Source organism: Fistularia commersonii, chromosome 25, assembly GCF_037954325.1.
Source record: "Fistularia commersonii isolate RoL2024-O1a breed Wild chromosome 25, RoL_Fcom_v1.0, whole genome shotgun sequence".
Classification (NCBI taxonomy): domain Eukaryota; kingdom Metazoa; phylum Chordata; class Actinopteri; order Syngnathiformes; family Fistulariidae; genus Fistularia; species Fistularia commersonii.
In genome coordinates this window covers 3,737,198-3,754,600 of record NC_141308.1, presented here as the reverse complement: position 1 = coordinate 3,754,600, position 17,403 = coordinate 3,737,198, and the positions used below count along the sequence as shown (strand labels likewise).

The 17,403-nt window shown below is 40.6% G+C and overlaps 2 protein-coding genes across 7 annotated transcripts in view; both read right to left on the bottom strand.

Annotated features, from left to right (window-relative positions):
- Positions 1-6,357, bottom strand: part of LOC147218871 (5'-AMP-activated protein kinase subunit gamma-1-like) — a 32,833-nt gene extending 26,476 nt beyond the window's left edge. For 2 of the 4 annotated variants that reach the window (XR_015108665.1, XR_015108666.1), the window contains exons 1-2: positions 6,099-6,357; positions 4,807-4,869 (exon numbers count right to left, since the gene is read on the bottom strand). Coding sequence is in view for 1 of the 4 variants with exons in the window: in XM_086171871.1 (XP_086027997.1) it covers positions 4,807-4,869; positions 6,099-6,182 (147 nt within the window). In the remaining 3 variants the exon portion in view is untranslated. The remainder of the gene's footprint in view (positions 1-4,806; positions 4,870-6,098) is intronic. The other 2 variants (XR_015108664.1, XM_086171871.1) reach the window with 2 other exon arrangements.
- A 2,363-nt stretch (positions 6,358-8,720) lies between these two features.
- kmt2cb (lysine (K)-specific methyltransferase 2Cb) overlaps positions 8,721-17,403 on the bottom strand; it is a 71,186-nt gene continuing 62,503 nt past the window's right edge. For 2 of the 3 annotated variants that reach the window (XM_086171884.1, XM_086171887.1), the window contains 16 exons: positions 17,177-17,341; positions 16,942-17,071; positions 16,616-16,763; positions 16,303-16,487; positions 16,021-16,154; positions 15,127-15,406; positions 14,565-14,704; positions 14,033-14,140; positions 12,832-13,948; positions 12,602-12,738; positions 12,344-12,486; positions 12,080-12,254; positions 11,364-11,480; positions 11,210-11,283; positions 9,917-10,025; positions 8,721-9,838 (listed from right to left, as the gene is read on the bottom strand). In XM_086171884.1, the coding sequence (XP_086028010.1) occupies positions 9,746-9,838; positions 9,917-10,025; positions 11,210-11,283; positions 11,364-11,480; positions 12,080-12,254; positions 12,344-12,486; positions 12,602-12,738; positions 12,832-13,948; positions 14,033-14,140; positions 14,565-14,704; positions 15,127-15,406; positions 16,021-16,154; positions 16,303-16,487; positions 16,616-16,763; positions 16,942-17,071; positions 17,177-17,341 (3,255 nt within the window). In that variant the 3' untranslated portion in view covers positions 8,721-9,745. The remainder of the gene's footprint in view (positions 9,839-9,916; positions 10,026-11,209; positions 11,284-11,363; positions 11,481-12,079; positions 12,255-12,343; positions 12,487-12,601; positions 12,739-12,831; positions 13,949-14,032; positions 14,141-14,564; positions 14,705-15,126; positions 15,407-16,020; positions 16,155-16,302; positions 16,488-16,615; positions 16,764-16,941; positions 17,072-17,176; positions 17,342-17,403) is intronic. The other variant, XM_086171886.1, reaches the window with a different exon arrangement.

The following is a 17,403-nucleotide window of genomic DNA, read 5'->3' as shown; positions in this document are numbered from 1 at the left end:
AAGGTAGAAAGGGAAGAAGTTTAAGAGCAGGGTTTTAAGTTGTATTATCATGGTACTGACAGGAAGAGAAATGGAGTGGGAGTTATCGTGAAGGAGGAGTTTGTGAGGAATGTTCTGGAGGTGAAAAGAATGTCAGATAGACTTAAGATTCTGAAAATGGAAACTGAAGGTGTGATGCTCAATGTTATTAGTGGCTATGTTCCACGGGTGGGATGTGAGTTAGAGGAGAAGGAGAAGTTCTGGAATGAATTAGATGAAATGACGCAGAATATACCCAGACATGAGAGAATGGTAATTGGTGCAGACTTCAATGGACATGTTGGTGCAGGCAATAGAAGTGATGAAGAAGTGATGGGCAGGTTTGGTATATAGGATAGGAATGTAGAGGGACATATGGTGGTAGATTTTGCAAGTAGGATGGAAATGGCTGTAGTGAATGCATTTTTCAAGAAAAGATAGGGACATAGGGTAACTTATAAGAGCGGAGGTAAGAGCACGCACATAGACTACATCTTGTATAGATGAGGTAATCTGAAGGAGATCAGTGACTGCAAAGTAGTTGTAGGTGAGTGTAGCCAGACAGCATAGAATGGTGGTTTATAGCAGTGGTCCCCAACCTGTTTATCACCGCGGACCGGTGTGTGTGTGTTTGTGTGTGAGGTACAAGTAGATTGTTTATATTACGACTATAATAATAAATGTGAATCCACTGTTCGGATCCACCTTTTCCCCTTCGAAAAGAAACTTTCTGTCTGACATCTGTCTTATTCATTTTGCTACCTTGTGGGTTACATTTTTGGCACTCAAGTGACCGAGATATAACCGAGAGATTCCGGTCATTTTCCAAAATAAAAGATTGTTCAGACTCAGATAATAAATCCAATGGAAATGATTGATTATTTCTTGTGCAGCCCGGTACCAATTGATCCTCGGACCGGTACCGGTCTGTGACCTGGGGGCTGGGGACCACTGGTTTATGGATGACTCTGGTGACAAGGATAATCAAGAGGACAAAGGCAGAGAAAAGGCCAAAGTAGTAGAAGATGAAAAGGGAGGAGGGTTGAATGGTTTTCAGGGAGGCGTTGAAAAAGGCTCTGGGTAATCAGGGAGAACTCCCAGATGACTTGACAACTACAGCTAATGTGATCAGGGAGACAGGTAGGAGAGTGCTTTGTGTCGTCTGGAAGGCTGCAGATAAGGAGACATGGTGGTGGAATGAGGAAGTGCAGGAGAATATACAGAGAAAGCAGTTAGCAAATAAGTGGGACACTGAGGGGACTGAAGAGAACAGACAGGAGTACAGTGATATACAGTGTAAGGTAAAGATGAAGGTAGCAAAGTCAGAAACAGGGGGCATACGATGACTTCTATGCTCGGGTGGACAGGAAGGAGGGACAGTCATTTATACAAGTTAGTAAAACAGAGAGATAGAAAGGGTGCACAGCTGGTCTGGGTGCTTAAGGACAGAGAGAGAAATGTACTGACAGGTGCTAGAAGAGTGATGGGAAGACAGAAAGAGTACTTTGAAGAGCTGATGAATCAGGAAAATGAAAGTGGGGAAGGCTAGAAGAGGTGACTATTGCAGACCACAAAGGACCAGAGATTAGTAAAAGTGAGGTGAGACAGGTACTGAAGAGAATGAAGAGTGGAAAGGCAGTTGGTCCTGATGATATACCTTTGGAGGTATGGAAGTGTCTAGGAGAGGCAGCGGTAGAGTTTGTGGCTAGATTATTCAACAGGAGCTTGAAGAGTGAGAAGATGCCTGAGGAATGGAGAGAAGGTCAGAGGGAGCTGCATTGCGCTTCTGTAGACCTAAAAAAAGGATACAACAGGGTGCCGAGAGGAACTTTGGTATTGTATGAGGAAGTTTGGAGTGGCAGAGAAGTATGTTAGACATGTACGCGAGCTATGAGTCAGTGGTGGAGTGTGCTGTAGATGTAACAGAGAAGTTCAAGGTGGAAGTGGGACTTCATCGGGGATCAGTTCTGAGCCCCCTCTTGTTTGCAGTAGTGATGGACAGGCTGACAGATGAGGTTAGACAGAAATATCCATGGACCATGATGTTTTCAGATGACATTGTGATCTGTAGTGAAAGCAGGGAACAGATTGAGGAAAATCTTGAGAGGTGGAGGTATGCTCTGGAAAGGAGAGGGATGAAGGTTAGTCGCAGCAAGACAGAGTATATGTGTGTGAATGAGAGGAACGCGGATGGAACGGTGAGGCTAAAGGGAGTGGCGATCAAAAAGGTGAAGGATTTCGAGTACTTAGGGTCAACGGTCCAGAGCAGTGGAGTGTGGAAAAGAGGTAAATGAATGTGTTCAAGCAGGTTGGATTGGGTGGAAAAAAAAGTGTCAGGAGTTCTATGCGACTACCAGCCGACTACCAGCCGGAATGAAAAGGAAAGGGGTACAAGACAGTAGAGACCTTAGAGAGTGAGGAGAATGGATGACATCAGGAATTAGTCCATCAGAGGGACAGCCCATGTTAAATCTTTTGAAGAGAAGGTCAGAAAAGCCAGACTAAGATGGGTCGGTCATGTTCAGAGGAGGGATAGTGAAATAATGGTAGACGAATGCTGGAATTAGAGCTGCCAGGCAGGAGGTATAGAGGAAGACCAAAGCGAAGAATTATGGATGTAGCGAGAGAGGATATGAAGTTAGTTGGCATGAGGGAGGAGGATACAGAGAATAGAGTTAGATGGAGAAGGTCGATTCGCTGTGGCGATTCCTGACAGGAAAAGCCGAAAGACAAAAAAGCGACGCCTCCATTCCCCTCCAACTGACCAAATGTGTCCAATTACATTACATTAAATTACATTACATTGCATTTGGCAGACGCTTTTATCCAAAGCGACTTACAATAGAGGACATAAGGACTGCAAATACACTTGCAAATACACGATGCACAGGAAATATACAGAACAGTAAGCTTGGGTTAGTGAGTTGTTTTTTTTTTTGGACAAAGACATACACAAACGTACACAAACGTACACACACACACACACACATACACACACACACACACACACACACACACACACACACACACACACACACACACACACACACACACACACACACACACACACACACACACACACACACACACACACACACACACACACACACTGCATAGACTAACTTGCTGCCTAACCTGATCTGGGGCATCAGCGCAGTAAAAAGTCCTGAAAGAGAATGGTTTTTACCTGTTTCTTGAAGGTTGAGATAGATGATGCTAGTCCTATGATTTATTTACGATTGAAAATAGCAAGAGCCATAAAAAAATGCCAAATAACTTTCTGTTTGAATGTATATTCATATTTTTGATAAATCTGTTGTTAAAGCTCTTGGGTAAAACTAGTACCAGTTTGCTGTACACAGCAGTTTCATGGTGAACATTGTAAGACAGACTTTGACTTGTTTCAACGAAAATAAATTCCAATTCTGGCGATTTAACAAGGCCACAGTGTTCTTAGTTTCACTTTATCAAAAGTACTACTATGTCACAAATTCGGCAACAACCGGTTATCTGGTTAACAATGTTCTTACTGCTCTTGATGAAATGTTGATTCAAGCAACCCGCAGAGGTATCACTGCAAAAGTCATAACATCTTTATAACATCGCTATCTGTAGAGGTCTGTTGGCAACTTAAAGTTCATTAGTACTATAAACATCTTTCTGTCTCCTAGACAACTGTGACAGTATCTGCTGTTATGTCTTTGCTTTTACATCAGCTATGGCAATGCCAGTATCATGTAAATGCATTGAAAAGTGTCTGTATTCACTGTGCAGATACCAAAACAAAACAGAGGAGAGGAACAGCCAATCCAACAGGAGATAGAGGAAGCCACCTCCCATAGCAGACTTTCTGCCTACTCTGCCTGCTGCCAACAGCAATTCCTTAACTGTTTGTAGCCCGGTACAGAAACACACTGTCAATAGGAGTATGTACGGGAAAATGTGTTTTAATCAACAAAAGTCGGTAAAATCTTACACTGATATTTTGTAAACATTTTGGATATTTAAAAGTTCCAAAACATCCTTTAAGCTGAACTGTTGGAGATATAATGGGCAAGTAGAAGAACAGCTGCATCATAATCTATGTAACAAATAAAAAAAGGGGCATTGTTTGTCTCCTTAACAAGATTCCAAGACTGTATTTGCTTAATGCTGGTGCTTCTCTATACACACGGGCTGTTTAAACCAATCCTGTGACAAATCTGGGGCAGCCAGAGCACACACCCATGTCTTCTGTTTGCCAACACCTCTCACTCTGTCATTGTGCAAGAGACTTTATGGCAAGCAAACCAGATACAAGGGTTTTGTCCAGATAAAGAAGACAAGACATAATCAGGTTTTTCCACTGGAACCAGCATGAATATAATTGCTATAGGACTGACTGCAAACGTCGATGTATACTGGCCAATGTGAGAAAGACTTTTCAACTACTGTCAATAAAAGTAGATAGAAGGAAGACATCTATTTATTTTTATAGTTGATTATTTTCTAAAATAATTTAAAAATAAATAATTAAAAAAAAAAAAATCAATTTCCTATGTATGAGCCTGCGATGCCTTGACTCAGAGGGCATTGAGTTACATGCGAGCCTGTGAGGATTTCCAATACAGCAGCAATATCCAGGGAGTGTGTGTGTGTGTGTGTGGGGCTGAAAAAAGATTAATAGAAGAGAGATATCCTTCCACACATTGATTTGTGAAAAAAAATTGTTGTGCGCAGACAAACAACATGCCAGGAAATTGAATGGGATAACAAAAATAATCTTATTAAGTGAAAATACTTCATCACCTGGGTGCCACTTTTGGTCTGTTCACTTTTTCCTGTCTCTGGGGAGGTAAACGCACCAAAGTCCTGGACATGAAAAATAGAGCACAGGTTTCAAAATAAAATCTAAAATACCTAAAATAGTTTTCATTACTTCCAGTGAAGTGAAAATAAAACCAGTATCTGCAAAAAGCTTTTAGCAGTACCCACAAAACATTGACTTTTCCCATGATATATTTGGCAAGAAAATGCAACACCCATTACACACTTCCCCTATGCTTTTTTTTTTTTGCTTCAGAGACAGCACTTCATAAGCTGAGGATATAATGTAGCAAAGAAAAAAAAATACAAAGCTACATAAACCATGCATTCCTGGTCTAGCAGTTTCTTATTATCTATTAGTATTTGTACTTGGTGGAGGAGTTATATTCTTTATAAAGCTGCAACAATGCCCCCCCCCCCCAAAAAAAAGACCAAACAATTGAATGCTTACATATGCATGCTCAAAATCTGAATTCCTGCTTTAGAAGCCTTTTTAAAAGCAATAATCTAAGAATAACAAGCAGTCAAGGAAAAATATGTGCATAAGGGAGCCTATCTTTATATCCATGAGTTCAAGGTGGCCAAGGATGCCAAATACAAATATGCCAGTGTAGTGATACCTTGGGTCAATCACAAATTCCTTTCAGCAACAACAACTTGATAAGATTAGCTGCTTGTCACTTGCGTGTTGCATTCGCACTACCCAAGCATCTCCTTTATTGAAACAAAAACAAACAAAACAAAAAAAACAACAAAAAATTTACTAGACTTTCAAGGAACACAGTTAATTTCTTATGTGTTTATAGGTCAATCCCAGACCCTTACTGTCGAAGAATGATGAATAGATGCAATTGTGAGAGCCATGACTTTTGAAATGTAGTTAAATGAACAAGGGCAGCTCTATGTGGCGACCAACATGCATCACAACTGTCTCGGAGCGCGATGGTGCCTCTTTTTGCGATCCAGCCCTCGATTGAAAGTAATACGGGACTGCGAGCAACAACGACGTCACGCTGAAAACCTGCGTTCATTTTCAGATCGCATTAAACAGAGCTTGCTATAATAATATTAATAATAAATAAAAAAAAAAGATATTTTGGGGGAAGAAGCAAAACACATGAATGACCTATGAACTCGAGGAGACAGCTGTCAATCACGTCACGTCGCGTGGCGCGTAAACCTCCAACTTCCAGCATAAACTGAAGATTTAATAAAGTACGACATGTTGACGATCATACTAAAGATCCAACTTAGTTGATACTTCACCAACTCACTGGCATGTTAATCCGCAGGCTTCTCCGTTTCTTGGGCATTTTCTTTGCGCTTTCCTTTCTAGACTCCATCACCGTGCTTCCCATTTTCGTATGATGGAACGGGAGAGGATCGATTAAAGAAAAGAAAAAAAAACAATAAAAGTGTGATCATCAACAGCCGCCTCCGCCTTCTATTCACTTCAGCTGCAGTCCCCTGTTCTCACTAGGACGCCAGAGGAGCGCCGCAGCCGCGTCCTCCAGGAAGTAGGCTTGGCCTCAAACGCAGGGTGGCGGCGCTTCCACTCATTCCGACCCACGGCGACAGATTTAAGCTGTCGCGGTTTAGTTTGCCCCCCACCCCCCACAGGGAAATAACAGTGTCCCCGGCGCGATGTGATAAATGACGTCCGGCTGTTCCGCGTTATGAAACATCAAAAATGAAAAGGGAGTTACGTAAGGGAAGGGTTTGGTGTTTTAAAATGCACCTTCCTCACCTCGCGCAATTTCTTCAGTGGCGGTGAAATTGGGCGAGCAAGCTGGAGGGAGCTAGCAATACACGCTAACACACACACACACACACACACACGGAAAAAGAGCCAAGATATGAGACTGGTTCGACTGTTACAAAAAACACCAAAATGTTGAAATCATTTGTCTTTAGCAACAGGTAACGTTTGATAGTCGGTTTTACGTTGGAGGCCAACAGCGGAACCACAGAGACGGTTCGTGCTACAACTAAATTAGCCTTAAAATCAACTAGCCGTCTCTGTATCGATATCGAGGGATAACATCGTCATCGTACAAAAGACGGAAGAGTGTTTTCTTAAGGAAAAATAAAATCAAATTAATTTCGCGACCCCTTTGTTGAAATCAATGTCTCAGGATTCTTGTTCTTCCATCTATTGATCTCACAGGTGAAGATGAGGTCACTGTTGAGTGAAGGGTCAAACTTGACGGTGTTGGCACGCTGTGCATGGATGATCGATCGATCAATCAATCAATAGATTTGACAGTTTTGGAAAGAACATGTCATGACGAGAGTAAATAGGTTGTATATTGCGGTTGAATTGTATGAACGGCAGCGTAACAGATGTACATGTGTAGTAGGAGTCGGACAGAAATGATAAAAGTGAAAAACTTCACCCTCTGACAATAGGAAAGAGTGCATTTTATCCGTTGAATTTGCTGCATAGTGTGACTTTCCCTGGTACGATGGTGCTGAACTCTATTCCAATAGCCGTATTCATAGGGTTATCGATTGAAGGCAAACAAATCAACATTTTTCAAATACCTTTTTTTCCCCCCTTTTGTTCAGCCTAATGTTTGAGCTTCAGTTGAGCTTGGACAAATTCTGACTGTATTCACAACATCGGTTTAAGTTTCTGGTCTGTTAATAATCTGATGTTAAAAGACGAGCCAAAATACATGGTTTGAGGTATCTCGTGTCTCGAAGCCAATGCCTGTCCAACAGTACAAGTACACAAGTATAATATACTTCGCCAAGGTTTCCCAACTGGGAAGCTGTGAATCATTTGCATATTCACCGCATCGTGCATTTTTAAGTGGGAGTAGTTTGCATTTTGGTGAGCTATTTTTTCTTTCCAGAAAAAAATCCTGTGCCTTTTTTTTTAATTTTTCCCCAGTATGCGATTGAGCACCTACTAGATCAGAGAAAGGGCATTAGAAAACGCTGCCGCATCAATGTATTTAGCATTTTCAATTCTGCTACCAATTTATAAAGGAAAGATTTCCTTCTTTAGTCCAGAAACTAATTGATAAAAGGAATACATTCCCCACAGCATGGAGGCCATGCAAGTATGAGAAGAACAGTAAGAAACCCTTGAAAATGCTTACTTATTTCAGTGGCTTCTTGTGAAATTGTGAATGCCAAGTATCAGACACAAATATTCTCATCTCACCTCTAAAAAGGAAAGCATTGTTACTGATTGTCCACACACACGTGTAACATGTAAAATAGTTTATTTTTGTAAATGTTTCTAAATTCAATTCCACAAACTCCAAACCTCCATACTCTGTACACTTCAAAAGGCATTAAAAAAAGAAAAAGAAAAAAAGAGAAAAATTCTGACTACTTTACACGACCAAGAAAATGTAGCACAAACACACTGGCAGGATGATGTCATATCATACAAGAGAAGAAAAATATCCAAGAAACAATTTTGTTACAACCATTCATTGAGAAAATATATACAATTGAGTCTTCGGAAAGTTAAAAAAATACATGCCATATACATTACAAGTTCTAAGACTGTCTCAAAAATTTTACAGTCAACTTGAAATTGTGCACGCAAAAACTCCTGTTTCTAAGCATGTGACCTGTGAAGTGTCAGTATAAGAAATATCTCTGATTAAGGAGAATGCCGTTTCTATCCAAAAGGTAGAACCCATGGTTTAAACTAAACTGTCTGCCATGATTCCTCCATCACACACACTGATTCATCTAACGCACGTTCGCACCTTATTTAAAAGCAACTTAAGAACAAAAACAGCTAAATATATGTCGTGTTTCTATCTGTTGTTAAAAAGTTAAAAAGTTGTTTTTGGGTTTCAAAACCTAATTCACAGTTCTGTAAAATCAAACCTGATTAAAAGCAAACAGATCAGAATCTTTCATTCTTTGAAGTTTTTTTTTTTTTCCTGTAACTGATAACTCGTTACGTTAGTCAACAAAAATATTTTGAGTGGTCAAAGTATGTCTAAGTCACAAAACACTACGCTACAATACCTTACTTTTACAACAAAAATATTTTGTGAATTATTGTGGTTATATTACAAATTCTGTACAGAATAATCATAATATATACTCTCAAACTGAAATAATGTCCATCTTAAATAAATTTCAATTACAAACAGAACAAAAACAATTTAAAAACACCCAACATCAAGAAGGTTAAGGTAGTATTTGGTCGGTTATTCCTATAGTTTTCTTTATGTACATTTATACAAAAGTAACAGCATGTCTTCTTCAGTCTTCAAAAACATTAGCAATCTAGCCTTCTTCAGCTTATTCTCATCATTTTGAGAATAAAATTCATTCACTCAGTAATAAATACAAAACCTCTCGAATTCCACACAAATCACATGACAGAGACCTATGATAAAACTGACTCATGGAATCAAGTATTTTAAAAGTTTTCGTGTTTGTTTTTTTGATGTTTTTTTTCTGTTTTGTTTTTTTCCTTTTTTAGTGCAAGTTAAGATTCCCTTCACGGTATTCATTGCTGTACATTCCTCATTCAGTGATGTCTACATTTAGTCACACTGTATACATTAACAGTATGACACAAAGGGCCTGCCCTTGGTAAGCAATAAGGCCGCACCCTGCACAGTGCTTTCTCATTCGCTGGTGGATTCCGCACCCCATGTACACCAAACACACAAATTTACATACAGACAAACAAGAGGCGTCGCATACATAAGCACCTCTCACATATGGCACAAGTCACATCCTGCTACTGTGTTACATTACCTCTCCTTTACCCATATGCACCTCCATAATCTTGATGAATCAATACATAAATTCATAGAGCTCTCAAAGGGTTCAGGCCGTCTGTTCATTCATGAAATGACTAGTGTGATGCCATGGAGATCATAGCACCCACAATGTATAAGCAAGGAATGCATTTAGGGTTGTCTCTTTCTTTTGCTCAGTTAATCCACTTTCTGCATTCAGGAGCTCCACAGTGGCAAGCAATCTTTTGCTGACCTTCCAGAGTGTCAAACTGGTGGTCGAAACACAGCTGGAAACCAAGGACAATTTTAGGTGAGTATCGTGGTACCCTAAATAAAATGATAGATGAAGACAAACAAAAACATACCTCCTCTCCTTTTTCAACTCTGCGAATGCAGCTAATGATGATTTTGTAACCTCTTTCAAATGTTACCACCTCAGCAACACAGTTTGGGGCACAGGAGTGATTGATATATCTATTTGGGGAAAAAAAAAAAGAGAATGTCCAGTATTATGGGATACAAAACATTTTGTATTGTAGGATCACAGCTATTTTTTGTACTATTATAGCTAAAATGTGGCCTACAAAGATCATATATACATATTCATGTTAATATTAAAAGATTATACATACATTTTCACTTTCACTCTCATATAGCTATCACTTTTTTCTGCAACTGCACCTTAACACACCTGTCACTTTAAAAGTAAAACCCTACAATTTCTACATCAGCATAACTTATCATTGTTCATTGTTGTCTGTGACAAGTTAGTTTTAATTTTTTGCACTTTTGCACCATGGGTCTCAGAGTAATGCTATTTCAATGCTCAGCATGTGTGAACATACTGGCAGCATTGACAATAAAGTTGACTTTGACTTCATCAAAATCTGAGTATGTCAGTAGCCATGCATTTTTTATACTTTGTAAAAGGCTGTTTGATTAAGAGCCTCTGAGGAAATATTTGTGGCGATTTAATGAATAGGTCACTGAATCCAGGAATGTGTCATAGTTCCGGATAGTAGTTATACGATGCAACATAATCTACATAGACCTTTTCTTAAACATATCCCTGTACATGAGAATTATCTCAATGTGAACATTCGTCTGAAAAAACAAAAAAAATTACATGTACAGTCACACTGAAAATAATCATATCATATGTTTCCATCCCCTGCTATCATCTTACATTAAGCTGAGAATCCAAAGAGGATGCAGCAGATTTTTTTACTGATATCAAAATACTGAATGAGTGAACTGAAGCAATTTCTATGCTATGTTCATCATTAGTAACCATGATGTCACATTACACATGTTCACAGAATAAACCTAAAACAAATAATTACCCACAAATATCCAAGCCCCACTGTCTTTGGTGATGGATTGATGCAAAAAAGTCTATCTGTAAATCAAGCTAAACGGCATGGCTGCCTTGAACCACCAGGTTTCTTTGACCCGAATGAAGTATATACACAGCTTTTTCTTTTTTGATGTCTTTAGCAAAATTGCACTCATACCACACATTCATTGCTAAGCCAGAGATCCCAAAAATAAATATACAATAAATATTGAACGTAATTTAAGTATTGAGTGAAATATTTCATCGTTCAATTTATATTTACCAAACTGTAAATAATGCAATCTGTAAAATGTCTCAATACCTCGCTAGCCCACCGGTTCGAGTTGCGTCAACAACATGTTCACTGTCAATCCGGAACATGAACACCGCTCGATTCTGTGAGACAGATAAAGATAATGAGTTAGTTTGCTAAAGAAAAAACAATTTCTCCTGTGATTATAACAACACATGCATACCTGAGATCTATAGATTTTCTCCTTCCTGATGGCAACTTCATTCCGAAGGATGGTTCCATTGTACTCTATCACCATTGTTTGTTTTTCAATGTCTCTAGCAGCAAACAGCCCCAGACCCTGTAAAATTATTCCAAAAGCAGATATCCATTATGTCCACAGATTAAAGAATCTGAGCATGAACTTCTTCTTTTTTCCCTCTCGGCTTTTCCATTCAGGGGTCGCCACAGCAAATCAACATTCTCCATCTAACCTTATTCTCAGTATCCTCCTCTCTCACGCCAACAAACATTATCTGAGCATGAACATCAAAGCTAATTTAAAAGGGAAATCCAATTATCTTTATGAAGACAATATATAAACGTACGTACATTCGTCATTTCAGGGAATCAAATAGAAGGGCACTGTACAGGACATTTGAGACCATTGGACAATTTTTAAGCATGTAACTTACCGATTAAAAGGACTAAAATGTAAGATTTCCCGGAAATAAAATTGGGGGAAAAAAAATCCTTCAAAGAAATGAAGGATCTATCCTTTGGCCCAGACAATATACATTTCTGATACTGATTCATAGTAAAATAAGGTGGCCGAAGGTTAAACATACATCTTTACAGAAACTCTCATTAACATTTAATTTGGGTGTAATCTTTATACCGGTCACAAATGGAAGGGGAATAACTGCTGCGGCAAAAACAGCATACTATTTTCAAACTTACTTGGATGCGAGAGCGAGCCAGGTAAACATTGGCTCTCCATTCACTCTTCATCCAGCGGTATTGAGAGGATCTGGGGTGCACAACTGGAGGCTTGTTATGGGGGCCGCCACCCTCTCCTTGGGCCACATTCTGGTTAGATCTGGCACTGATGCCTGATACAGCCTGAGCCTGTGGCCTTTTATTGTAGATATTTTTAAATCAGTAAAACAAAATTTCAGATGGAACAATTATTTTTTTTTATGGGTCAGGATAATCAAACACTACCTTATCACCAGTGAAGTTTGAGGAGAGTTGGTTCTTGGCTGGGCCCTGGCACTCCCAGCTGGATTAAACATGAGAGGCAACTCTATAAGAGGGTTACGTCCATAGCGGAATGAATACCGGTCACAAGATTCCACTCCAGGAAGCTGACAGGAATGAAAAGAAATAGCTCAAATGATGTTTCATTAAAGGATTTCTTCTACTTGTTTTTTTTTTTCTCATTTCCAAGCATGCCAAATGAAATTATGAGTAGCTACAAACCGATTCAGTAATCTTAGCAACAGCTGGGACTGTTAGCCCAAACAGGTCCTCCCCTTTCAGATAGACAGGGAAGAGCTTGAGAGTGCCAGCTTCAGCTCTTCTATCAGCAACGGGGCCGAGGACCTTGTCCCACACACCTAATTACAGTGACACCAGACAGAATAAAGTCAAAAACTGTACTCTGATAGGTCTCACATAAACAAGTCTGGAAAAAATCCATGAGCACAAACCTTTAGCAGATGTGTCAGTCAGGATCAGATCTTGATAACCCTGTTCTATGACTCTGATGGTAAAATCTGGCACTCCCTCCTTGTCTTCAACAGAACAGACATAGCGGCAACGGCGGTTGCCATGGCGCATGCTCCAGTAAATACGGCAAGCCTCATAGCCCACTGGAAAGATGGCTGTGGGAGAATGGAATGCTCCCATTTGCTGGGGCGTAAGTTGACCCATAGCATGCAGCACCAGACTGCCAACTCTGAAGGTATAGCCTAACTCAGGCTGCTGCACTGCAGTTGCAATCTGACGGACTTCATCTCTTTGGACATAGACGCGTCGGAAGACTGCGAAGCAGCGTAGTTCATGTTCAAGTGCTTGGCCTGAAGTGCCTCGGGGCCTGTGGGCATGGCATAGCATGGTCTTGTCTTTGAAGAAGGTGCACTGAGCTTGCAGGGCGCAGGTGAAATGGTATACATTGGTACAGCGCAGACGGTGGCAGCCACTGGTGGCCCCGGTCTGCTGGCAATAGACGCAGCGTATGGTTTGGCCGCGGCGCAGAGCAAGCTCCACGTTGATAAGAGCACCAGCCTGTGTCTCATACACCTCTGTTGACCACAAGGCACAGTTTAGGTGTACCCATACGTCAAGGTCTAGATTGAGGAGCCTAGCAGGACCATCTGTGATTCCATCTCCAAACTGGTGGCAGAAACAGCAGCGTCTGTGGTCTCGAAGTGAGAGGGGAGGCCGTAATGAGGCCCCTAGTTTCTTCAGGAGGTCATCAATCTTATCCTCATCTGGGAGTTGGGAATTTCCTCTTGGGACCACCACCTGGACTGTCCACTTCTTCCAGCGGAGACCTTTTTGTCTTTTTACCTGATGCCAGCCGTCATGGGACCTCGGTCTAGCTTTCAGCTTCACTGTCACTTTGATGGCATCAGACTTTGTCTCCATCTTGGGTGTCTCGCCTGCAGTGGGGAAAGGGATAGGTGGGGTGGAGGGGGGAGACTGTTTGGGCTGGAGCTGAGCCAGACAATGAACATCCATGGAGGACATGTTATTACTGTATTGGTGCTGTGCTTTAGAAAAGCTCTCGGTTTGATCAGAGGCTGGGAGAAGGGTCAGTGATTCCTAGGTGGACGACACAAAAATTAAAATGTCAGTGTTCTCTTCACCGTGTGCATATTCATTGAACTCTTGTAGTGAGGTTCAAACCTTAGATTCTGTAGTGGGTCTGGGATGCAAGGGTGATGAGGAACAGAAGAGAAGGAAGCAGCTCTGACTGCAGAAGACTAGGTCTTCTTTCAAACGACCATCAGATTCCTTTTGAGAAAAAAAAAATGAATAAAACTGACCTCCAAGGCATGGCAATTATATGTTGCAAATGAGAGGGCAAGCCAATCTCATGGATTGACTTCAGTTCTCTTGAATTAGTATTAAGTTTGTCTTTAGGTTGTAGGAGAAACCCACACAGACATAAAAGAACATGACCACTGAAAAGAGGCTGGGATTTCTTGGTGTGAAGCAGCAGTGCTAACAACTGAGCCAACCAGAGGCCAGAGCTGTTGTTGGCATAGAACCACCCTGAAATATATTCTGTTAGGAATTAAACAATCATGTTAAAAGGATCATTTGACAGGAATGCAAAATTATGAGAAATCAAATGCTCCGCTTAAAAGTGTAAAATGTTCCTGTGTTATCCCATCCTAAAGCCACAAAAAGTCCTAAAACATTATTCTTCTGCTACCTTCATATGTGCAGGGAGATCTTTGATTGATTTCTGCACTCCATTTCCAAGAACCACCACTTTACAGTGACAGCACCACTGTGGTTTACACCCAGGGCTGCCAGGGGCCTTCTGGTCATGTCCTCGAATAATTGCTGAACCTGAGGCAAAAATGGTACACACATCAGATTAATCTGTGATATCAGAACTGACAGAGAAACCTACAGATGATTGTGCACGTAACACATAAACTTTGAATAGAAAAATCAAAACTGTATTAAACAATAAAAAAAAAAAAAGAAAAAATGCAATTCAGTTGTAGCATGTGCTCTGCTTCTTTATGCATGGGGTTTTGTTTCCAACTTTAACGGTCCAATTGTCATTTGCAGTCTAACAATATCATGCTATATGTAGTGTTAAGAAATACTTTTTGGAAATAAAAATGTTAAACAGTTAGACTGTGTTGCTGTAGCTTCCGGTTTCACTGGATGTCCTTGTCCTTGAATGGAAATTTCAAATGACAGCAACAAAAAAGGCCTTTGGAAAATCTGTAATATTCATCTGTTTTCTTTTATTTTTATACCTGGGCTGTTGGGATGGAAGCGAAAATGATGTGCCTGGTGTTGCATTATTCCTTGTGCGCCACCAGATCGCATCATCTGTCCAGCCCGTATATGAAGGCCACCATTGTCTCCATGTCCATGGAAAAGCATGGGAGCACGTGGATCAATGGTATGGGGGGCCACCCTTGGACCACCGAGCATAGGCAGGGGTCCTCGGTCAGGAGTGCTACTGACTTCATAGCTACTAGGTATCTTCACACACAACAGATCCGAAATGGCTGCAACCACACCAGTGATGTTCTGCAGAAAAAAAACAAGACAACTACATTCAGTCATACTGATTCATTCCTATGCATCTTCCAGGCTTTACATGCAAATTTTGATGATCGTGAATTCTCTGAAAGGTATCAGTGCATATCTAAAATGAGAGCAACAATCAATGTCAAACTGCCCCCCATTAATGAAAAGCTTTGTGGCTTCATTCAAAATATCCATTTGCTTCTTAACTCTTAAAACACATATTCTCCAACTGAACTGTGGGAGAAAACAGTATGAGAATAGAATGTTTCTTTCTCTGACAATAAAATTGTATATCCAGAAGTGATGAGCTGTGTGTATCTTGTGGCATATATAGAGATTATTCTTAATAAAAGATATTGGGTTGTGAGTAAAAGAAGAATAACTTATATGGATACAGAAAACACCTACTAAGGCTTTTTTGCATGCTTTTAAGGATATTCATATTTCAAATGGGAGAATTTTTTTTTTTATTGTTATTGACAAGCTGGAGGTTGCCCAAATGACAACATTCTGGTTGTGCGGAATATGACAATGTGAAAATGATCCATAAAATTAAGCAGCATAGATTTTTTGGGCGGAAACAGAAATTACTTATTAATACTTAGTTATCATACCTCTGCTGCTGCTGGTCTCAATGTTATAGCAACTGAAACCAGCCCTTGTTTAGACTCAGACATGGGGCCAAAGGGAGATCCAAAGAACATTGTTGAGGGCTCTGTCTTGATCTCTTGCAATTTGACCTCTGATGCTGGAGGAAAAAATTATACGAACATAAACAGAGCAACAATGTCAAAGCAGTTCTTGTGAATAAATTTACCTTGTAACAACAGCCACTTAATTAGGACTGGAAAAAATGTGTTTTAAAAATTGAGAAGATGGAATTTGTGTGTGAGTACCTTTCCCATCAGGTGTGGGAAGCATTGGGAGGACTGGAGAAATGCAGGGGGATGTTGGCTCTTCCTTTACCAGTGAAAGGTCTGGATAACGACTGATTTCCATGCCAACCACACTCTCAGGAGATGAGGATGGAACAAAACTGTCAGGTGTGTCCCTTTCCTTGCAAAGCTCCTGCCCTCGGTTACTGTTATCACAATTGTGTGGGAAAAAGGAAAGTCAAGCACCTCTGCTAAAATAATTCAGTCCACATCAATGTAGAAAAAAAGCATAAAAAATATGATCCAATACAAACAAATGTATCAGTTGTATCACCTCAGCTCCTCCTGGTTGTTATGAGGAGGTGTAGGCAGGGAGGCTGGCACATCCACAGTTTTTGGTCCCTGAGCAATGGCCCTGGCTAACAAATCCTCATCAGTGCGAAATGGGACATGAAGTGGCTTTGGGACAAGGCCTTTGGACACTGTATTAATTTAGACAATATTATCACACTGGGCTTTCCTTCATCAACTAAAGCAATTCTCGAAAAACCTGCTATTTTCCATAACCGGAAAAAATAATTTTGCCTCATATTTCGGACAGAAACCTGTCCTAATGAAGTGGGGCTTCTGCAGTGCAATATTAAGTTGTAAAACACTCACCCATAGCAGCAGCTTTGCTGGCTAGCTCTTCCGTCGTGGCAAACCCATTAATCAATTTTTGTCGGTTCACAGGTGGTGGGGTGGGAGGGAGTGATGCAGGAGGCGTTGGTGGATTGCTCAGGTTACTTTGCTATAGGAACGCAGGCCAAATCAATGTCTGTAACACATGCTTCAGGTACACCGAACACAAGTCATGACTCCCTTTCTCTACCCTCAGGGAAGTAAGAGATCTTACCTTATAGGCAAGTTGAGAGTAATAGTCTGAGACTCCATCAAGTGAGGCACTGCCAAATGTACCAGACAGAAGATTCTCGCCATTGAGCTGGCCACTGCCATAGGGAGCAAAATGAGCAAAGTTGACTCCAATCAGTGGCTCCATGAGGGGCAGCAGGGAGAGCTGCTGTGAAAGACAAACCAAAATGAAAATGTAAATCTAGAATCCAACATCGACTGACCTTGTCT